General features: G+C 38.0%; 3 protein-coding genes across 4 annotated transcripts in view; 2 read left to right on the top strand and 1 right to left on the bottom strand.

Moving 5' to 3' along the window:
* LOC145489689 (cytochrome c oxidase assembly protein COX19-like) overlaps positions 1–24,463 on the top strand; it is a 39,123-nt gene that overhangs the window by 7,667 nt on the left and 6,993 nt on the right. Inside the window, exons 2-3 of one of the 2 annotated variants that reach the window (XM_081468727.1) lie at positions 18,342–18,453; positions 22,288–22,545. In XM_081468727.1, coding sequence (XP_081324853.1) covers positions 18,342–18,453; positions 22,288–22,545 — 370 coding nt within the window. The remainder of the gene's footprint in view (positions 1–18,341; positions 18,454–22,287; positions 22,546–24,463) is intronic. The other variant, XM_081468728.1, reaches the window with a different exon arrangement.
* On the bottom strand, positions 4,909–6,876 carry LOC145489619 (uncharacterized). Its single transcript, XM_081468619.1, has 2 exons — positions 6,516–6,876; positions 4,909–6,148 (listed from the first exon to the last, which is right to left on the bottom strand). The coding sequence occupies exons 1-2, from the start codon at positions 6,635–6,637 to the stop codon at positions 4,909–4,911; spliced, it is 1,362 nt and encodes a 453-aa protein (XP_081324745.1). The 5' UTR covers positions 6,638–6,876.
* LOC145489695 (uncharacterized) lies at positions 18,471–22,355 on the top strand. Its single transcript, XM_081468733.1, has 2 exons — positions 18,471–20,831; positions 22,269–22,355. Exon 1 carries the CDS (start codon positions 20,032–20,034, stop codon positions 20,542–20,544), a length of 513 nt encoding a protein of 170 aa, XP_081324859.1. The 5' UTR covers positions 18,471–20,031; the 3' UTR covers positions 20,545–20,831; positions 22,269–22,355.

Raw genomic sequence — 24,463 nt, 5'->3', positions numbered from 1 at the left:
TCAATCATTATTGTGAAATTCTAACAGTTTTTGACCGGTATATGTATATATGTATGTATGTGTGTGTGTGCGTGTGTGTGTGTGTGTGTGTGTGTGTGTGTATATATCTCCAAAGCCTCCGCCATTCCTAGAAATGATTTACCTAAGACTCATGGAAAGGAAACGAAGTAATTATTTTATTCCAAATCTACCCGACGTAGGCAACATAATCAGAAAGCATTTGTTCATTCTACAATCCAACCCCAAGTTAAAAGAACTTTTCCCTCGAAGTTCTATCATACCATCTTTTCGTCGATCAAAAAATCTCGAAGAATTATTAGCACCATCTCGTTTCAAAACTGTCGAAGAGGGACAAATAAGTCATCAAAACAATGGTTGCTTCAAATGTGATAGGAGTAGATGCGACCTGTGTCGAAATTTCTTTGTTGAATCCAAATCATTTCTTAGTTTTCAGAAGGGCAAAAAATACACCATTCATTCCAGGCTTTCTTGTGATTCAAAACTTGTAATTTATTTGGCTTCTTGCAAGAAATGTCGCTTGCAATACGTGGGATCTACCACTACCGATTTTAGAATTAGGTTTCGTAATCATAAGTCTGCTATGTTCACAAACAAAACAACTTGTGAAGTAGCAATACATTTTAACAAAATCCCACACACTCTAGATGACTTTTCGTTCCAATGTATTGATCAGGTACAGACCCCAAACAACTCTGAGGAGATCGATAGGCTTCTAATTACAAAACAGGCTTATTGGAGTGCTCAGCTGTTCTCTTTGGCACCCCATGGCTTAAATAAAAGAAAGGAATTTCATTCGCAAAATAGAATTTCTTATAATTAATTAAATCCTCTCCTACATTGTATGTTATTGATTGATCGTTCAAAGGCCCTTTTCTTGGATTTTGTCAGCCTTTTAGGTGTTGATTAGACTCAAAGGCCCTGTCAAGGGACCTTATTATGATTAATATTATTTAAGGGCCCCTTCAGGGATTTTGTTGCTAATTTGCCCTTTCAGGCTCCAAAGGCCTCATTTTGGGATTTTGTTACAGTTGATGTTTTCAGTTATATGTTGGGGAGGGTTTTACTTTTTCCAATGTTTGCCTTGTTGCCTCTTCAGTTATTTTATTTGTTTTAGCCAGTTTGGTCTTTAAGTTTTTAGCTTTTATCTCTCAGACTCTGCCGATTATTTTCATTATAGTTTGTTTTTGACTTATTCAATATTTTTGCGCTTTGTTGATTTTGTTTTTTGTTCTTTGTTAATTAACACTACTTTTTGCTCTTTCACATGATTTTGTACTTTTATTAATTTTCACTTGTAATTATGTAATCACTAGCACCTTAAAAGCTTGTTTTTATTCAAAAGTTGTAATAACTGAAGAAGGTCTCTGACCGAAACGTTTTTTATTAAATTTTTTAATCTTTTTTACGTCAGAAGTTGTCCGTCCTCACAATTTTTTAACTTTCTACGTTCGTTTATGCTGCGAGGTTTGGACTGGGAATCTTTACTGATCCTCCAGACGCTGTGATACCTTTGTTGGCCTGAGAGTTCTGGTAACGATTATTTCTATATACTAAGTAAAAACATATGGAGCCTGAAAGATCAGAACATTAAGTATGACATCAAGTGGCGCATAGTTAAACAGGCTAGGTCTTATTCGAATGTTACCAAGAGATGTAATTTGTGTTTGTGGGAGAAATTTTTCATCTTATGTAAACCGGAAATGTCAACTCTGAACAGCAGAAATGAGCTTGCATCGTGTTGCAGACACGCTAGGAAATTCTTGCTGAAAAATGTTATCATCTAATTAGCGATTAAGATCCCGTGTGACGCGACACGTGACACGCAACACATCTAGCATGTAATTCTATTGTTCTGTATTTTCAAATATCTTTGAATGTAACCATTTTTTCTGGCAGTCGCCTGATGATTGCCTCGCATGAGGCATGATATTCGGAGTAGCGATTAAATGACCATATAACCTAGCTCTTGAGTTTTTACTGTTATATATATATATATATATAAACAGGCAAGAGCTATAAGATACGATTGAAACTTTCCTGTGATTCAAAAAATATCATTTATTTGGCTTCGTGTAAGAAATGTAACTTACAATACATTGGCTCTACAACAACAGATTTTAGAGTTAGATTTCGCAACCACAAGTCTGCTATGCTGACCGAGAAAAAGACTTGTGAGGTAGCGGTGCATTTCAACAGAACACCGCACGACTTAAACGACTTTTCTTTCCAGTGTATTGATCAAGTGCAGATAAATGCAAACAATACAAGTAACATCGAAAAGCTTTTAATCACTAAAGAGGCATATTGGAGTGCACAGTTGTTCTCTCTGGCACCTTTTGGCTTGAACAAATGTCAGGAATTCCACTCGAAAAAAAGAATAAACTACAATTAGCGCAAAAATAACTTGCAAATTTGGCGGTTATCTTAGTTCAGGTGTTCAAAGGCCCTGACCTTGGATCTTGTTAGCTTTGTTAGCGCTAGGTTTTCTCAGGGGCCCCCATCGGGGAATTTATTACATTATTGTTGTTTAAGGGCCCTGTTTAGGGCGCCTGTTGTGCCTTGCCGCGGCATAGTTTCAAGGGCTTTGTTTGGGGATTTTGGGACCGCCTTTTTTGAACATTGAATATTTTACACGTGGGTCCCTTCACACTTTCAGCTGACTCGACGAATCGCGTTACTTTCTTGATATTAATCTTATTTGTATTATACTCGATTATTTATTCTTATTTGGTTTGTGTCTTTTGAGTTTTGTACCGCATTGTCATAGTATCTCGCTTAGTAATCACCGATTGTTTATCATTGGTTAATTTTTTCGTTTTCATGTGTTACCACGCCCTGTTATGTAATCATCTTTGTAATATGATGTCATTTTTTATACTGTAAACTTATTTAAGGTTATTGTAATTTATTATTCACTTGCACTGCAACTGATGAAGGTCTTTGACCGAAACGTTTATTTTTATTAAATTTTTAAACTTTTTTTTTTTTTAGATTTCTTAGATTTTTTACTGTATATATATTTTTTTTTCGCTCGAAGTTGTCCGTCCTCGTTTTCCACAATTGCCTAAATATATATATATATATATATATATATATAAATCCCCTGATGAGTGGGCAACCACGAAACAGGCTTGTAGGGATGAACTTGTAGTTTATTTGTGTTTTTCCTCCCACATTGTATACTTCGCTCTACTCTGATGTATTGAGCACTGTTCTACGAAAATCAAATTTTACACTTTATATAGAGTCCTAAAGCGATGACGTCACGTTACCATGACGCCGAAAAAGTCGGTTCTAAACAAACTCGTATTGCTTTTCAAAATGGCGACGCTTTCTATCGCGTCGTTGCTTTCCTATTTTTCAGACGAAAAGAAATCGATAAAGAAGGGAGAAAATCATTGTAAGTCTGATCATGTGGAGTCATTTAGTTATCACAAGGGAGTTTTACGCGGTGAAGTACACGCAAGTATGAAAAAGAAGGTTTATAAAGTCACGGTGAGTTACTCTTTCGAAAGTTGTTGGTTACGCTCAAGTACATGTATATATCACAGGTTGACTTTCGTTTACATAACGACGGCCAATGTGTAATCTTGCCACAACTTTTTTTCTTCTAAAAACTTGTTTGCCATACGAATAATCCTTTATTTTAAACAATTGCAGATTTACTTGGATGAACAACAAAACATAAAAACAACCGAATGCGAATGTCCAAGAGGAGCGTTTAAATGTAGTCACGCGGCCGCCCTTTTCATTCATGGGATTTACCATCTAAGCCGTACAGACGTGGAATGTCGGTGGAGAAAGAGAAAATCCAACACATCGCTCTCAAATCAAGCGGTTTCTGAACTGTTTCCTGCGCCAAAAGATTACTGTGCTATCTGGTTCGATTCTTCTGGAATCCTTGGGGCATCCCCAGATGGCATTGTTGATGACGAAACTGTTTTGGAAGCGAAGTGCCCGTACACAGAACGAAACGTTACAATAGAAGAGGCTTTGAAATCAAGAACATTTTGCCTTAAGAAAAGTGAAAGTGGGCGGGGTTAGGCATTGAAGAAAGAGCATGTCTACTGGCACCAAGTACAGGGAGAAATGTACTTTTCACGTAGGAAGTTTTGTTATTTTGTTGTATGGACTACAAAAGATGTAGCTATTTTACTGATACAAAGGGACGACACATGGGTAGAAAACATTCCGTGCTTACTTCAATTTTACCATGACCATTTATTCCCAAAAGTAGTGGAAGGAGAATTGTAATTTCTTTAATTCCCCAAATCAGGAAGAGAAATTTTAACTTTGTAATTCCCAAAAGTAGTCAAAGGAGAACTCATGTAATTTTTCATTCCCAAAATTAGTGGAAGGAGAGTATTGTGGTTGGTTGATATTTAGTCTTTAAAGCAAGCCAGCTAATATATCCATGAGTGATTTCGAGATAAACTTTTAAACATGAAAACATATTAGAATTCTATAATTGCACTGAAATAGCTTGATAGTATTTTCTTTCCATTAAGTTTTCCAAGAAAGAAAGTTGGGAGGTAGAGCTCCACTTATTTTCTTTGGGGAAGGGGGAGGTGGGGGATTTCCCCTTGTCATTTACCAAGCAATGATTAAGATCATTTTTCATAATTTCACAGATGATTGAAAATAGTATTTGAGTTTTCAGTGTAATGACTTCTTATGACAAAGCATTTAAGTAATAGAAGTTCTGTTCGAAGTAAGGCAACAGTGTTGTCTGTTGTATGGTCACTCTTAAAATATGTAGCATATGGGATGTGAGTAACATACCGGTAAATATTCAATTTATATTTGAGTTCAACATGACATTTGTAATTAAATGTTGTTTTAGCTTTGAAATATAATCTTACATTCACTTGTATGCTATGAACAAAACTATTCAAAAACCATATCTTCATATCCCTCCTTAATTAATGGGAATTGCAAATTTACAAGAGCAGCACACAACTGAAATAGTACATCAGCATAACAACGTAAGTAGGAGGGGATAAAACTCAAAATTCTAAAGTCTTTCAGCCTGGCATTGGCTCTTTCGACGTGGATCCGACACCTTGCTATAGCCTTTGTAGCCCTTGCCTCGCTTTCAGTGAAAGCTCCTTTGTTCAGAAATGGTGGTACATTAACTGAAACTCCATGGGGGACAATGTCCTGGATGAGAAATCCTTTGTCAGCAAGTATCATGTCCCCAGGGGTTAAGTGTTGGAGGAGGCCCGACTCCTGCACGATGGCTTTGTCTGAAATAGACCCCGGGAAAAGCTTACTTACATAGGTTATGACAGCATTTGGTGCAACACCAACAATGACTTTAAATGAATTCATTCCACGATAGGATGAGTATGTTGCATTTTGCTGACTCATCAGTCCAGGTGCTGCAACCTCGATATCAGTGCAGTCTATGACTATACGACAAGATCCATACTGACTAAAGGATGATGGCGCTGATAGCTTGCTTTTGTCTCGTGATGGAATTGATGTCATAATGTCTTTAAATAAAATTTCATGCAACACATGAATAAATGTTGTAACAATGTTAGCAATTGTAGCAACACTACAGTTAAATAGCTGGGCCAAGTGTAGGTTTGTGTAGTTCTGTTTGACTTTCATCAAACTAATAAAAATCTGGTCCTCAAAGGTGATAGATTCCACCTTCCAGCCCGCAAAATAGTTAATGGAATCGTTAAACCTCAAGGCATGTCTCACCACAATGTCAAAGACTTCTTTTGTTGGAAGCCCAGTTTCCATTCTAATAACATCTCCTGGAAGCTCTGTCACAGTGTAACACCTGTTCTTGTAGTGTAATCTATCCTCTAGATTCTTTAACTCTCTTTTTGCTAGGTCCAGTTCTGCCTCAAGGATAACCTCCTGTGTTGTTTTTGGTCTTAGTTCATTCTCCTTTTCAACAGATGGTGGTTCATTTCTTTGAGCCTGTTCTACCAACTCACTTAAAGTCTTCTCCTTGGGCACACTCTTCTTTTTCTTTGGAGGAGGTCCCCTTTGCTCAGCGAATAGTTTGTCTTTGTTCCGCTCAAAAATTTCTGGGCCATTCGACTTCTTGCCCTCTCTAAAATGACAGCTACACACCCTTGAGTGCTTGCCGGGCATTCTGTCTTCTCTCCTGTAGAAGTAAGATTAAGAAATCGCCATTTAGTTTGTGATCTGATGTGAGAATTACGTGATTATAATGTTTATACATACACATTTTACTAATGCGTAGTGAAAACAAATGCATGTTCCGTTCACAGTTATATTCAAGCTTTCTCAAGGTTCATAATACAAGGTAACGCAAAATGTACGAAAAATATCGTAATCAAAGCACTCACAAACTAAAATGATATATAAAAAAACACTGCATGCGGTTGTTGAGACATTCGTCGCTTCTGCGGTACAACATTTCGAGTCGGTGAAAATCGCACATTCACTCAAAACTGCCGTATTTTATGTTGTATTCAAGCAGCAAGATAATGATGAATACCGTTACGAACCTTATCAGACGGATCCATCGTTTGTATTCGTCTTTTTCCTTTTCTGCGCTCGGAAATTTAAAGTATTTGCAAGTATGGCTCTCCGAAGAATGGTTGCACGACGGGGCAAAGCAGTAGACCATTTCCTTCCCTTTAGATCTATTTCCTATGACAAAGCGGTAATTTCGCAATAGCAATTGACCTTTTCACCCTCTGTCCTTCTTCGTGGCGTCTTTTGTTGCAAAACACAGGGTTATGAAGGGTTTTGACCTCCGGACAAAGCGATGACAAAGACTACGTGACCTACGCGCAAGAGATAATCCGAGTTGTTTAGAACCCAATATTTCAGCGCCATGGTAACGTGACGTCACACTTTAGGACTCTATATATATATATATATATATATATATATATATATATATAAGTAGTCTAAAAATGGTGTACTAAACGATGAACTCCCAGTAAGAGGATCCAACGGATACAATGTCTCTACGTAGATTTGTAGTTTAGTGTACAATGTGGCGAAGAGACCAACTCTCGACTGCTCTGGGCGAGTTTAAACTCGTCCAGAACAGTCAAGAGTTGGTCTCTTCGCCACATCGTACACTAAACTATATATATACCCACCACATGAATATTTGGAACTGGATGGCTAAGAACTGTTACAGCAATTTCCACATTATTTACATTAAATCTGTATGGAATTTCAGTACAATTTAGATCATTCTACTGTACACAGCAGTTCCATAGCAAGTTCTGATGCTAGACTGACTAAAGTCATTTCTGTACAGAGTAGGAGGAGCAAGGCTTACCTTCTGTCCCAGATGATAAAGCGTTCATTTCAACATATTGCTTTCTTCCTGTGGCCGGTCGATTTGTAGTCGTCCAAAGATGTCCATAGCCGCGCTCTTTACCGAAACCTAAACCTCCATCCAACTACCACTTTGTTTCCAAAAGTCTCAAGAGGCCCCATAGTCCATGATTTGCATTCAAAACACCGCACGTTTCAAAGTTTTCGTGGTCGTTGGTGAAACAAGAAAAAATGAACAGTTTTTTTTACTTTTGACTCGCATATTTTTTGGTTCTCCATTATATATCGGAGTGTTTGTTATCCACAGACCGTGCAAACTCGGTGGGATGTGAATGTTGATGTGTTATAGATTTTGCAAGGCAAACTCCCTTTAGTCCTAAATATGCTTAAATAAAGCTATTTTAAAATTTAGAAATAAACTTCACTTTTAATGTTATGTCACACATAACATGTGCATTTTCTACTCTGGGTGTACAAAATGTAATTCCAAATGGCTGTTGGAGTATGACTGCAATCACACCAAAAAAAGTCTAGCGTGCATGACGCATAAGAAAACTTCGCAGAAAAAATTTCATGCGAGAATTTTTTTCCTTGGGGTTCACTTACGGTCATGCTCAACTAAGCGAAAGAGGGAATGCTCCTGGTCTAATGGAGATTCTCTACTTTGTGAAGCAAAAGCGATTTGTGGGACAAGTTCGCTTAGAATCACCATCCTTGCGAAGACTAAGAAAATCGGAAAAAAAAAACACAACAACGACAACAACAAATTGGACAAAATAAATAAAACCACAAACCCGTCAAAAATTGGCGCAATTTGCACCTAGAATGTATGTAACTTTATATTTATGCTTGATTTTAGTATATTTACGACCAGTAAAGGGAATTTCCCAGAGAAAGTCTATTAAACGCGTGAATGAACAGTCAGATGTTGAGTTTGTGCCGCCTGTGGATAAATAACAAACATTAGGACATATTAAACTCTATTTTGTCACTAGAAGTGAAAAAAGTGAGTCAAGTGTTAGAAAAAAAGTACTCTATCTGTACGGTCTGCATTGTCTGCAGTCTGCATGGTCTGCGTTTTGGGGTGACCGACAGTTTAACGCTAACCAATTTGCAGAAAGCTTACTTCATGTTTGAGGTCTTAACATGTCTTCGCACACGAATCGTTCATGTTATCGTCAATTTTAGGAGTTTGACGCCCATTTCTCTGCAGTCGAGTATTCTGTAGCATATTTCCTGTCCATTTTTGGCTCCACAAAGATATGTTCCGATCAGGTTTGGAATCAAAAAACCATCACGCTTCAAAGGGACAGGACGCCATTTTGAATCTGTCCAAGTAGTTGGACATATTCTCGCCTTTGTACTACCCCCCCAAATACGTACACTGAGACAATGGCGTGACTTTGAACAGCGAGACAAACTTGTCAGGGAGGGGGAGATATGGGAGAATGTGTTTAATCCAGGTTTAATGCATAAATTAATTGTCTAACAATGTGAGTGAGTGTTTTTTAATTGAATTTCACCCCCAAACCCTAAACGTCATAGCATGACTTATGTCATACCATGAGGTAAAAATAGAGCTATCTTGGTCAATTTGCAGGGCAGACCATTGAAACTTGATAGGCTAATAATTCTACAGGAAACACACCTACGGTTATGAAAATTTCTGTTCCCATGGCAACTCACTCTTTTCCAGTCTTTAACCACTTGATTTCAATATGTTAGTGATTTTCAGCTCGTAAAACATTAAACGAGGCCACAAACTTTAGCTAACATATTTATATGCTTGCTGGATCAAGCATATGAGGCACCATTTACAAATATCAAAATAGGATGCCAAAGATGGCCAGAAATGCCTTTAATACTGGGAAGGTCTGTAACCCAGTATCTTGTCATGGTAACCGAACTGGTATGTTCATATTGTGGAGCACATTTAGTGGAATCTTATTGCAAAGAATCAAACATTTGTTATACAAATTGGCTGAGATATCTTTTTTCGTCATATTTGATCAAAACTTGGTTGAATGTATGATGTCATCACTAGGCTAATATGCATATTTTAATAACTTGAATATCTCTGTAACGAAAAGAGATACTTGAGTATGGTAAACAGCATTTTTCTTCTCACACAGGCTACTTGTTTATGATTTAAAATGGATGCGATAGGAAAGATGCGATTTTCATCATACCGGTAGTACCACTTTAAACCTTAAGCTGAAAAGGGGTTTCCGAAAAGATACACAGATACACTGGGACTTTTCCACGAAGGACATTTCTCTCCCCTTTCTTCACAAAATGCTAACTGCAAGGCTTTCCAAAATTATGGCTGGTTCAGAGTGAGTGTTTACTTCCTTTATTTTGTTTGACTCCTCAAATAATTCAGTGTGATGCCTTGCATTGTTGTGAATGCATGCACTGCTTTTAATCTGGGGCAGTGCTGATCATGAAATGTGACAGTGCTAGATCTAGTAGCTGTGGTAGTCTCTTTAGACTGCTTACAAGATGTAACATTTGAACCCCATCAAATATTCAAAGAAGACAAATGAGATTGAGAAAAAATGTAAACTTTTTTTTTATTTTCTTTTTTTTCTTATTTTTTTTTTTATAAACTTTTATTTGCATACAATACAGCCAGTTACATAACTTACACTACTAATACTTACACAACTAACATTACAATACATCTACGTAATACAGTTTAAAATACAAACACAGACAAGGTAAAACGTCACACGATCATAGGTCCTGTGGATACATGTAAGGGTGGTCTTAATATGGTTGACTTCAACATGGTGGTCAAGTCCCTTAAAGCAGCGTGGGTTAAACGATTGTGTGAAGCAGATGGTAGTAAATGGTGCTCTCCCTCCTCGTTGGTTACATCTCAATATGGGGGATGAGCTATCTTCAACTGTAATTTTGATACACGCGATTTAAATTTGGCCTCACATGTGCCAAAGTTTTACAGAGATATATTGACTGTTTGGCAGGAGCCACACTTTAAGAACCCTTCCACAGTCAAGGACTACCAGAATGAAACTATTTGGAACAACCATTTTATAAGACAAATAGATGGGAAACCAGTGTTTTACTTGTCATGGTATAAAAAGGGGGTTATTAAAATTCACCACCTTTAAAAACGAAAGCAGGAACTTTTTATTAAAATCCGAGCTTCAACAAAAATATGGTTTGTCGGTGGACTTTCTTGCGAAAATAATGTAAACTACTGTTTATTAAAAGTTCAATATACATGTACAATATTATTATTATTTTGATTTTTTAGCACCCTCTTGAACCTGTAACAAGAAAGGCAACAGAATTGAGATAACAGTATTTTCAATAGACATGGCAACTTAAACAAATAATGCACTGATCGCAACACTTATTTCATTTGACCAAGTCCGGCAAACAGCAACAACTCTTCTTTATGGTTGTCTATATTATGGACGGACATTCTAATAAATAAGAAACAAGGAATAAAATAATCATTGACCCATGGGGCACATACACCAGGTAGAAATGTGCATCAGTGCTTGTGCATGATACATGTGCCCCTTATCAAACCTACACTTCAGTCAAATTCCAACCTTCTAATGCCAATAAAAAAAATTACTGGTATTTCGCTTGCATGATTCAGCTATCACAGAGTAACAGACTCTCACCTTCTAAACAAGACTAATGAAATATAGTGTGAAAACGAAAAAAGGCTCAAAGTACTCGCAATAATTGCATTGTATGCAAACTTCCAAGCCAGTTGTTTTGCTGTCAGAAACCATTTCTTATGACGGCTATTTTCAAATTGATACATGGTTGCCATTTTTGAGTTATTTTTTTGTAAGTTTAAAAAATACCTCTTAGTCGGCGTGTTGGGGTATGTTATGGACAGGTTAATGGATGAGTGAGTGAGAGATGTATGTATGTCACAACAATCAGATTGGATCTACTATAAACAGCCAATCAAATTTCTTGTTGTAAAGGTAACTGGTATGTGAGAAGATTTGACACAGTTTAGAACAGCCATATTTATTCTTCTATAAAAGAGGAGGAAGTATTCATATATTGGGCTTACTTCAACATTTTCTGTGGGTTAGGCTGAGGATTTTGTGGGTGGGGGGAGGGGGGTTGATAATCATTTGCAACTGGATAATCAGTCAAAGAAACAGTGTTTGGCATATAACTACGAGCATGCGATGAAGGGTAAGCTTTTCCCATTAGATAAGTTTTTGAATTGAGTCGTAGCCACTCTACTACTAGGTTTAAGATGCAAATGAAAAACAAGTTGATGTGGTTTCTATGATAGGATCAATTGTATTTTAGAAGGGCGGAATGTACTACTGGGAATGTGAAGAGGTTGTGACCAGGTTCAAATCGTTTGCGTGTTGTATTGAAACCTAAATATTGCTGCAGAGTTCGTAATGAGTGTTCCAGGCGTGTCATTAATTTCAGCATCCATTGATATGTTTCAATGCGAAAAGCAGAGACTATTAATTTCGTCAACAGAACAAAAAGATATTATTCTGTGACAATTTTACAATTATAATGGTTCTGGTTTACTACTGGAATGAGAAAATATGTTTTAATGAAACTAAATCTTTTCTCTTCAATGTTATCAGGGTTTTCGCGTATTCACATTAATAACCAACACGAACTGTAGTTAAAGAAAAAGGAAATTATATTTGTTCAAGATAACTTAAGTATATATATGAAGTCTGGAGCATTTTATTGTATTGAACACAAGGACTTTGGTAATCGAAAAATAAAGACTGACGTGTATATTGCCGGTTTGTGATTTTTAGTCCAGAGTGGAGTGGAGTGGAGTGTGACAGTTACACACACACACACACACACACACACACACACACACACACACACACACACACACACATACATACATACATGCAAATGGCACAAGATATTTTTCTTTTTAGTTACAAAGGTAACTTGATACCTTTGTTTTTCACAAGGAGTAAATTCAATTACAGGTCATGAATCGTTGGTTCTAGTTCTTAGGACATGTTTTAGAGGAGACAAGATTAGATTTGAAACAGTTCTAACGTTTACAATAGTAAGTGCAGGTAACGGTTGTTTTGTTCTTGTTGCACGTAAATGTAGCGAGATATTTTTATTTTTTTGTTACAAAGGGTACCTAATTTGACACTCTTGTTTTTCACAAGGGAGTAAATTCAATTACAGCTGACAAATCGTCACCACTTGTTCCCACAAGATGTTTGCTATCTTTAGTTACAAATGGTAACTTAACACTTTTGTTTTTTATATGGGAGTAAATTCAATTGGACCTGACAAGTTATCGGCTATTGTTCTCAGAATATTAAACAAAAAAGAAGCTTTCATTTCTGGACGGTTTTTACGTCTCTCCAGTGGCAATTTAATATTTTTATTTGATGGGCATTTTATGACATTCTTTTAAGTCCGATATTTTTAAAGGTAAAAAGTATGAAAACTGTTCAAATGTTCTTTGAAGACTGCGTGGCACCAAGTTAAAGTGCAATTTAATTAAATCTGACTTTCATCGTGTCAGAGAGGTTTTTTTTTTCTCTTTCTTTCTATTTTCAGTGAAGTAGTGTTGTTGCACTGTGTTGTGTAAAAAGGGTAAACTTATGACTCGTATAAAATGCGAAAAGTTCTCTAAACTTGAGTATTTTTGAGCAAAAATTCCTCTTGGGGGCTGGAAGGGCTATGTGCTCGGTGAATGAGGGAGTTATGCATGTGTGTGTCACACCAATCACAGTGTGGGTTGTATCAAAGAATGAATCAAATTGCCTGTTAGAAAATAAGATGGTATCTACATTAATCTGGAGACGTGTCAGACTACTGTAGTTTGTTCAGTCAAACATTTTATGGCTTACTATTTAGTTATCTTACCATTACCGATGTAACATCGATATACTTCATAAATTCCCAGTTTCTTTCTTGCTGTACGTCGCAACCAAAAACACTTGTCAAATTAACCAAATTATTACTTTAAACAGTTCCATAAATGCTCCTATCTCTGAGACTTTTAGTTCACAAAAAAATAACTCTTGCATGCCTTGCATGCCTATGTTTACTAGCTTGTTGTCAGTGATGAAACTCTGGCGACACAACTCTCACATATTGTAGTTTTGAGGAAAATTAGTCCCAATCTCGAAAAAGCTCAGCAAGCTATTGAGATAGAAACATAAAACTGTGTACTTGCATTCAATGCCCATCAAAATGGCGGTGTTTTCTTCAAAGGCTGAACATCCAAAATGACACGGATTTTATCGATTCCCTTTGCTAAACATTCACAACTCTCACACAAGGAATGTTCGAGAGCAAAGGCTTGTAATGAGTCTTTGAAAGTCCTAGATATTGATTGATGGAACCAAGAACCAGGCTTTTCTAAGAGTCCATATTTTTTTCGCGATTCTTTTTTACGATTTTGGCGAAACAATAGAATCGTGACATCAGAGCTTCTTCCAAAACTGGCATACTACCGGACTGATGATTGTGTTCTATAACTATTAAGCTTTCAGTATAGGTTGACGGGGTTTTCTTTCAAAGTGGCAGCGTAAGAGTGCGATTTCCAAACACTGTCAATCCACTTTCCATGATACCTTAATCAATTTTACCTACAAAAGACAGGAATAAAACTGACAATGAATTGATGGGGTTTGGTGCTATTGATTTTGGAAATACAAGCTTCAACCACACTGTACAGATTCAAGATACATGTACTTTATTTTATTTTTTTGCAGGGACTGGGATTTAGACCGTAGAAACTCAAGCATTTGTAGATATTTGTGACAGGCTGTTTTTAGCATTTTGTTAATATCCGAGTTCTCTGTTCACGCAACTCACTTGCATTGAAATCAAATTTGAGTATGAGTAACAAGCTTAAATGTTGAAGTGACAGGTTGAATCAGTCATACAGAAAATCTACAGATAATAAGTTGATTAAAAACTAACCTGTAAAGTGCTTCTTCTTCAAATAAGCAAACAGGTGTAACTCCTAATTAATTGTTAGGTCTATGATCAATATCTCACTGTTTATATACCACCATGGGTCAGATAAGGGCATCAGGTCATTAGGGCATCAGGTTATTCTCGCTGACTGGTTTTCGATTCCTCTGATATCAGTATCATTTCATTCCATGAAATGAAGCAACAAACCCTTTTAATAAAGGGTTGTAACTACTGGATCACAATGAGCCAATTAAAAACTATCATATAATGCGCACTTTCCCAGAGTAAGGAAACAAGTGTAATCTACAAAAATCAATTGTCAATAAGGGTTGAATCAGGCCAGATCGAAGTAGATCAAATTTTATAAGTAAAAATGTATCCTGTCTACTTGATCTAGCATTACACAAGTGCATTACACTTGTTTGGTTTGGCAGTGCATTTCTTCGCACTAAACAAGTTACACGAGGAAGCCCAGGCTGGGGCCTTTGATATAGACTGTGATCAGAAGGAGTCACATATCTTGACTATGCCATTGTGTGGGAAAGACGTAAACACTGGCTAATGGTATTCGCGAATACTTTAGCATTGACTGTTGATGTCTTAGTTCTGGTTGGCTGTTGTACAATTTAGCCAAGTGATAATTCTAATTCTTCAGTACTTAGTCAACATGAATATACGAGGTCACAGTCTATTTATGTTAATGAAATTTACACACTTGACTCAAAATTTGATGTATATTAAAATCAATTGAAAATGAAAGACTGCAATATTGTAGTACTGAATGGACAAAATAAACCACAGAAACATTTCCTGTATGCAACAGAATGTATTGGTTGTTTTTTACATGTCATATTATGATGTCAAAACTGATTAGAATTAACTGAAACAAGGTGTTCAAGAATGGAATCACCTTTCTGGTGCCATTGCCTGAGGTAGAGATTTGAAAATAAAATCAGAAATTAGTTTTATTTAGCAGTGTTACTCATTTAAACTTCTTTTATAGACATAAAATAGCTAATTCATGATGTCATAACTCAGTTGTATTGTTGAAACAATATTTATTGGTGCAAAGTTTTTTGATTTAGTATGTTCCAAACTATAGATCGCTAGATTTCAGCAAAGAAAGCAAAATGATCATGAAATTCGCACAGGGGTCAGTTTTTTGACATATGGCCTCGGACTAATATATGCCTGAAGGCGGTTTACAGTCAAACTCACAAAACCGTGAACACCCAAAATATGTCTGGAATGTTTATTGTGTTATAACCAATCTCACTCATGATTGGTTATAACACAATGAACATTCCAGACGTACTTAAGGTGTTCGCGGTTTTGTGAGTTTGACTGTAAATGTGGCAGTGGAGCCGTGCTTAAAGGAGCTCAGTCATGGTATTTTGAGTTATTTTGGCCACATACAAAATTACCTTTAAATGGTAGGAAACCTAAAAATAACAGTTTAATAAGATAGAAAAACACCAAAGACATAGTGATAAACCATAAAGGAACACGGATGGCTAAGGATGGAGAAGATTAACACGGATTACAAACAACAAATTTGAAAAATTGAGGCTAAACTTTTCAATATGCTCAAACCATGACTGAGCTCCTTTAAAATGAAAATGAAAATTGATACTCACAACTCTCTTGATCATCATTTTCATTTTCATTTGAGTGTCGTAAAAACCAAAACCAAACCAATTACTTACCAATTAGACTACGCAGCCAATCTCAAATCATAGTAAAACCAAAACCAAAACCAAAGTAATTGCCTGATTACTTTTGACACTGAATTGAAAACCACTCTATTGATTGGAATCAATTATATCGATTATCAATTTTCATCTATTGGGCATGCCGGGATTTACTTTGACACTTCCAAGGATACTTGCAAAGTTACACATCTACACAGTGACATAAGCACAAGATTAAATAAACAAAATTTAAATACAGAAATAAATAGGGAAAGCTCAAATAAAATGGAAACAAATTACAGCAAATAAAAGTTTGAGGGACTTGAAAAAATGTGATTAATCTGTACAAGAAAAAAATCCAGTGAAAGACAACTGCTGGCCCAGGAAACAAAATTCATGCTACATACAGTGTGCCAAAAAAATCGAGCTTTAGGCTATTTCAGACCTCTGTATCTGGGCAGGTTCAGTGCACTGCACGAGTTGCACCACAGCTCAGCACTATCAACCAATAAAAATCACTGATCAATTTAACTAACAGGTTCCATGTTGCTGTGCATCTGTTCTGTAATCGATCACAGGGGACATCACAATGTGGCAAGAACATCATTGACACACTAAGCTATCTCCTTGAGTGCCATTTGTTTTGCTCTTACCATATTTTCATGTTATGTAAACATCATTGACACACTAGGCTATTGCCTTGTTTGCCATTTGTTTTGTTCTTACATTGTACTGCATTTTGGTGTCATCTCAACATCAGGTGACTTACTAGGCTATTGCCTTGTTTTCCATTTGTTTTGTTCTTACATTGCACCACATTTTGATGTCATCTGTGATCAAAAATATTTATATAAATTATTCTTCATAAAAACATGCTAATTAATGTTTAAAAGAGGAAAAATTACACTATTTAGCAAGAACCAAAACCTCTTTAACTGAAAATAATGATTCTGACAGTAAACTTTCACAAAGATCTCTTCTCTCTAGAGTTAAAACAAGAATGGATTTTTCCTTCACCATTGCACATTCTTTGTGAAAGTCGACAAAAGCAGGAAAACTTGCAAAAGATTAACTGATTCCTTGTGCTATACAGAGATATTTTCTGCTGCAAAACAATATCATTAAAATGTAGCCAATTAGTTAGTGTTGTGCCAGCTGCCAGCTGATGAGATGAGATAAATGAGATGTTTTTGTTATTGCAGTGTAGTTGTCTATCAATCAATCAAGCAATTAATCAGTCAGTCAGTCAGCCAGCCAGCCAGCCAGCCAGTCAGTCAGTCAGTCACTCAGTCACTCAGTCACTCAGTCACTCAGTCACTCAGTCACTCAGTCAGTCAGTCAGTCAGTCAGTCAGTCACTCAGTCAGTCAGTCAGTCAGTCAGCCAGCCAGTCAGTTAATGAACATGCTGTAATCTGATTGTCTGAGCAAACGCATGCTATCAGCTATAAAATAGCAACGTTTTCTTGTTTCCAGAAGTATCAGAGGAGGCTTTACAAACTGGAAAAAACTAAATTCGATTTCTGAGAAGATTAAAATTATGGAAGTACACCATTATGCTAGGTTAAAGCATCAATATTGTTGAATGAACTGATGTCAGGCACATGCACAGTTGCAAGCTTTAAACTGAAATGGCATTTCAATCTGCCCACAATTTTGCTAAAGCGTGAAGTTTAATACCAATACCGTAGAATTCAAAAATAACGCCCCCCCCCCCTCCCCCGCGAAAATAACAGCTCCCCGAAAGTAACCTAATTTTTTGCCTTCCTATTGAACCCCGAAAGTAACGGCTCACCCGGAAGTAGCGGCCCTTTGAAGAAGTCACTAAAAGACAAACTCTCTGATCTAAAGCGCAATGCGGATGGAACACTGAACAACTTGGGATTTTGTTTCGAACTATAAAACTGAGTGTTTCCCAAAACTATGATTTATAAGGTGTATTCTATCGGCAGAGTCAAATGATATGCTGCAGTGTATCGAAGTGTAATGAGTTGCATTGCGATATAATGCAATCATTATACTTTCGCCCAACAGCACCAACGATTAGGGCCTTTTTTGTTTATACAGTGTTTCGTTTATGTGGGTACCTCTTGGAACATAAAAAAAACGAAACTTTCAATTTCATGGGTTGCGCGTCCGCTTTGTCTGAAACGACTGTTAAGTACAAACGTTTTTTTAACCTTTCGAAAGTAACGGCTACCCGAAAGTAGCGGCCCCTTTTGCCTGCTAAATCCAAGAGTAATGAGGGCCGTTACTTGCGGAATTCTACGGTACTTAATTTTTAGATAAGTAACTTTGGCCTCATCAACTATCACCTCATAGAGATCTCGAACTCACAATCTAATTGTTAAAAAGTATTCTTAAGAACTAACTGGTATAAAATTTATTATAAATTGATTTTGCAGGTGAATGTAAGGAGTACATGAAAAGATATATGAAGTGCTTGAGGGAAAATAATAATGGGAATCACATGTGTAGAACAGAGTCAAAGGATTATCTTCAATGTAGAATGGACAGGTACCGTTACTTTGTGGTCAGTTAGACTACAGTTGGTAATGTAATAGAGTTTTAAGCACCGAGCTACACTTCCAGTTCTTTACTTTGAACCTTTCCACTTGTGATGTAGGTCTAGTTTAGTATTTCCATGCATGCTCCCATTTTCGCAGCGTTGTCTCATCCACTGTTCCCTGATCCCTGTTCTCTGTTCCCGTTTTCCCGTTTCCGTTCCCGTTTCCCCGTTCTCTGTTTTCCATTTCCCTGTTCCTCGTTCCCTGTTCCTCGTTCCCCGTTCCCCGTTCCCCGTTCCACATTCTCCCGTTCCACATTCCCCCGTTCCACATTCCCCCGTTCCCGATCCTCGTTCCGCGTTCTCCGTTCCCCGTTCCCCTTTCCCCGTTCCCCGTTCCTCGCTCCCTGTTCCCGTGTTAGCAGTAGCATCTGTTCTCAAAAGATGTGATCATGAAGGGAAAATCCATGGGTGCAATTTATTTCTCCGGAGACGCTGACGCAGACGTGATTTGAAGATCCATCTCTGCAGTTCAGGACGTTCAGTTTAGACTATTAAGTGGTAAGAATGCGTTTAAGTGGTAAGAATGCATTTAAGTGGTAAGAATGCGTTTAACTGGTAAGTTATTGAATAATAAAACAACCCTGTCTGATCATGTGGAATATAAGCAGCAGTGTCACACAGCTTATATGCCAATTGAATATCAAAGTTCAGTTTTGCCGATGCGTTTACGGCTTCTTTGCAGTAACGAAACTGCTGTGCACCCCCTAAGTCTTTGTCTCTACACTGTTCACATTGGCACCTGTAAATTGTAAAGCCTTCTACGAGCAGCTGCAAGCAACCTTTGAGAGCACCCATCACAGAGACCTTTTTCCAGTGATGGGCGACCTGAACGCAAAGGTCGGCTCTGAGACTGTGAATTATGAGAGAGTGATGGGAGGAGAGGGATGCGGAGTACAGAATGACAACAGAGAGGTTGATAGAGTGGTGTATATCCAACAACATGACCATTGGAGAACTCTATTCCCGCATTGCAACATCTACAAACTTACCTCGACTTCTTCGAATGGGTGGGATCAGAACCAAATTGACCATGTAATGGTGACCAGCAGGTGGCGCCGCTCCATGCTACAAGTCAGAAGCTGATGTGTGCAGTGATTACCACCTTGTGACTACTCGTATGAGGCTGAAACTCAGAGGAGCAGGGCCCAAGAAGCACATCAAACCTCGATACGACATCAGCAGACTACAAGAACCCAGGACTAAAAGCACCTGCAGCTGAGGAAAAGGGTTCAATTACTTAGCCACATTAAAGAGCCAGAAGACGAGGAAGACGATCCTGTGAATCAACAGTGAAAACAAGTGAGGAGCATCCTCGATGAAGCTATAGTGAGAACTGTTTGGAGATGCAGAAGACAAGGAAGAGGAAAGAATGAATAACAACGGTCTCGTGGCAAAACATCAAGGAGAGGCGCCGGCTGAAGAAGATCAATGTCAGCAGGTCAGCCTGGCTTTAGAGAACTACAGGGAAAAGTACTCAGAAGTCAACAGGTGGATCGAGAGAAAGATCCGAATTGACAAGATCGTTTATGTTGAAGAGCTGGCAAAGTAAGCTGAAGAAGCAGCGTGAAAAGGAAAGCAGAGGAACATCTACAAGATTGGTCTGTGAGAAAAAGGGTGGTAGCAAGAATGTTCCCATACGATACAAGCAGGGGCACCTCCACACCTCTGAGAAAGACCAGAAGGCACGATCGGTTGAACATTTCAAGAAAGTCCTCAACAAACCAGCACCAGAAGAGGAGCCTGAGATACCAAAAGCTGAAGAGGACCTAAACACTGAAAATGGACCACCAAAGCTTGAAGAGATCATCACTACTATCAAGTCTGTGAAGAATCACAAGGAACCCAGCATAGACTGCCACAATGCTGAACTGTTCAAGGCTGTTGCTGTGGCCAAAGCAAGCATCCTGCAGGCACTTTTCAGCACCATATGGAACTCAACAGAAGAAAAATACCTGATGACTGTAATCAAGGCATCATCATCAGGATACCGAAGCATTACACTATTATCCATCCCCAGCAAGATCCTAGTAAGATCCTAGCAAACATCATCATCAAGCGCCTATCACTGGCTGTGGACCTCAAGCTTTGAGAGGAACAGGCAGTTATTTTAGAGGGTGCAGATTCAGTGATGAACAGTGGAGTTTTTCCTTGTTTTTTACTGGGCATTATTACCAGGGACTAGTCTTGTTTTGGACTGGTGCACTGCAGAGGACCCAGATCAAGGGCATCAGATGGATCCCCTTATCTTACCTGGATTACTCTGACGATGTAGTCTTTCTATCAGACACCAACACATATGACAACAGTTTTTTTTGGGCCGTTTAAGGTTACAGTATACCTTCAGATCGGCAATTTTCTTCAAATTTGGATTTTTGGTTCAAAGTAATGGTCGAAGAGTAATCTCTAATTTCTGAAAACAAAATTGAAAAAAACCTAATATTGGCGGAGAAATGGATGTTTTACGTTATGGCCGGAAGTAAAAGTTCCCTCTTGATTGACAGCCCTATAACGTGTATGCAATCAACCGAGACTACTTTCGCGGGAATATTACCGATATTGATACCACGAATTGGCTGGCTACTCAGTTAATCAGCATTGTTAATCCAAGCATTTTTCGTGTTAGATGTAATTCTATTAAGTTATAAGTAAACATGGACCACGGAAAAGTCCGTTTACCAGTTCGAAAGAGCGAAGAATGAATAAAATACATCAATGAGTGAAGAAGCCAAAGTTGGCCTCGCGGATGAAGCTACGGACGTATCAAGCGGGCAAAAAGATCGAGTCAAGAGAAGAGAAAGGTTGTGTAAAATTTGGGAACTCGACAGCGATAACAGCGATGTTTACAGTGACTCTTTTGTTGAGTTCGATACCGATGAATCGTCCAACTCATTGAGATCCATTGTAATATTATCCATGCACATTTGCTCTGCCGCGCTTTCTTTTGTTTGTTCTCGTCGCCCAGCTACTCTAACGTTCGTATCCTTTTTCGTCTTCCCCATTTTGCCAAACCAGCTTCAAGAAAAACCCAGCTGCAGAAAAATTATCTCTCCGCCTTGAGCGCATTGCGAAACGCAAGGTTTTTTTTGCAGATTCACGCGTAAATTTCACCGCGAGTTAATGGTAGTAAATTTTCCAAGCGCTGATTGGCTCAGTGATCTGAGAACCCAGTTGAAGGCGTTTGTGGGCGGAGTTTGTTTGCGAAGTAAGATGTTTTTCTTAGCGCTGTTTTCTCGGATAAATTTTTTCACTTGAAGCAGACACTTTAAAGAGTTACAACTCAAACGGAATTTGTTTGTTTGCCCTCAAATTTGGACAGTAGCTAGATTAACATATAAAAAAGAAAAACGTGTCTGCGAGTTGTTTATTTCGAAATATTTTTTCTCCGAGAGCGATTTTTGTACGATCACTTCACATTTTTTTAATCCTATTTCGAAAATGTTCTGTAACTTTTTACTACAATTGAATATGGAAAAACGCAGACACGCTTTTTTAGTGCTTTTTGTCCTGAAACCGAGGAAAAAAATAAATTGGCGAAAAACAAAATTCGCTTTGACTTGTAGCTTCCAAAAGATGATTAGGACGCTTGCATTTGGTGACCGTGAAAAAATTGGCAATTCATTTTATTTCAAAATTTTTGGTATGGTTTGATAGCCAGCTCTATAAGCTTTAATTTGATATAGGGGCTAAAGTATCTACAGCTTAAACCGGACGCGCTACATCGCTTGGACGCGAGACACCCCTGAAGGTATACGGTAACCTTAAGCTGTTCTCCTCGTTTACAGCAAACCAGTGGGAAACACGCTTGCAGCGACGGAGTTTGTCAGACTCCTACAGGTTTCGGGATGTTTTGGCCATGTCATGTCACCGAAAGCGAAGGAAGGGGCCGTCCAAAGACCATGTGGTGGTGGACGGTGGGGAAAGAAAAGAACCAGATGGAAAAGACCTGGAGCGGCATTCAAGTCATGGCAAAGGACCGGCAGATGTGCAAGGATTACGTTGCTCCCCCAAAGGGAAAAGGCCACTCGGCGGAATGGGCATGAGTGAGTAGTGACCACATGCTATAGAAATTGTTTTACTGGTACGCGAGAAAAACGGGGTTTTTTTCTTGATATTACAACAGCAAGGTTTGACATAGCGAAGAAATTTATGTTAAGGAATACAGCAGCAGTACTGTTATAGGAACCATGAGTTAACGGGAACGTCTTTCATATCTGGCTTCCAGTACCGTTACTGATTGATTAATCGATTGATTGATTGATTGACTAATTGATTAGTTGATTAATTGATTGATTTCTGCAAGGTCATCTTCGTCTTCACCTTCACCTAACTTCATTTACCTTTCTTGTTCTCCTTGCGCTAGAAGTTAATTCTGATTACCTCAACAACATCATCTTGTTTCTCTCATTTTTTTCTTCCCCCGGTTCGCTGGATGTTTGTGGAAAGTCACTTATTAATAAAGAAGCGTAAGCCGTGTATTACACGGTGATAAAACACTCCGGACATTTGAGAACACGAGGGAAATGTAGATAACACGTGCTGCAGGCGAGTGTTTTCTACATTTCTGGAGTGTTCTCAAATGTGTTATGAGAAAATTCGCCGTTCCACTGACAATTCTTTATTATTTGAAAAATTATAGGAAAAAACCGTCCGTAGCCTCTTCAGTTAACAGCTAGAGATCTTAAAGTTTTGTTCTTCATTGTACTTTGCCGATTCTTTGTATACCTGAGCGTGTGCAACGCTGTTTCACTAACTTTCATTTAGAAGACAAGTAGTTCGTTATCGGGTCATTTGAGTTTCTTTTTATTATTGAAATCTACCTTCCGTTCCCTAAGAAACTAGCCAGCTGAACTACTTTTCACTAATGGAGTTTTAATGTTTTCTATTCATAGGATAATTTTTCCTTGCTGTCGGTAACACCAATTCAGAATTTCAAATTTAAGTATTTCGCTTTTAATTTCCTAAGTTTGTTCTATCTTAATCTCAGCCTGTGTAATTTTAATCCTAGCACTCTATTTTTAGTGCAGAGTGCACTATTGGGATGGTTATGGGGGTTGCCTGCTGCTAAGGAACTAAGGCACTATGTCGCTATGGCCCTATGGCGCTAAGGTGTAAACTTTAATGTTTGTTTAATTAATTAATTTCAATTAATTAATTAGTCTAGAGGCAAGGAAGTAGTGGGAGTAGGGTGGGAAAGGTACATGTGTACTCTACGTAAAACACATTCCATCGCCGTCGCTTAACTTTGAACATCGCAAAGCTATATATTTGTTTCAGGTAACCCCTTGCTCTCCTTGTGGTACCATTCTCCTTAGAACAAAACTAATTTGCCCTAAACGCATGCGTAGATTAGTTAGGGTTCGTGGCCTCTATATTAGGTGAAGGATACATTGCATACGGAATCACGCACAAATGTTGAGTGGTTTTCCTTATGGTAGAGCTCAACATGTAAGACGCATGCGTTCTAGCATTGTTAGTGTTATACACTATCTTTACACGCAGTATTTTATATATCGTGTCATGTGACCAAGGACGGCAGTTATTTTTCAGGTAGCGCCAATTGTCCCTTTTTATTGCAAAAGTGAAACGTTACTGTGGCTGCGTAGCTTTTAGAATTACAAACAGGTCGGTTCAACAAATATCATCTGCTGTTTTCAATCTACAATAGTGTGCTTGTCAGGGTTCAAATATATTGCTTCTCCTTAGCGACTTGTTTATTTCTTGCCTTAATTGTGTCTGTAAGAGAGACCAAAAAGTTCTCAAGTTAGTGGCTTTAATACTCCGCAAATTGTAAATTTGTAATAAAAGAAACCAGGAAAATGCTCAAATATTGCTGCAGACGCCGTGGCACTTAATGAAAGTTCAAATTAATTTAATCAGTCTTTGAGGAGACTCATTCATATCGGCCAAGTAGCGCTGTTTATCTTCAATACTTTTCGTTGAAAAGCTTCTCAGCCATCA

This window comes from Orbicella franksi, chromosome 6 (assembly GCF_964199315.1).
Source record: "Orbicella franksi chromosome 6, jaOrbFran1.1, whole genome shotgun sequence".
Taxonomy (NCBI): Eukaryota; Metazoa; Cnidaria; class Anthozoa; order Scleractinia; family Merulinidae; genus Orbicella; species Orbicella franksi.
The sequence above is the reverse complement of the archived record's forward strand: the minus strand, read 5'-3'. Positions and strand labels throughout refer to the sequence as shown.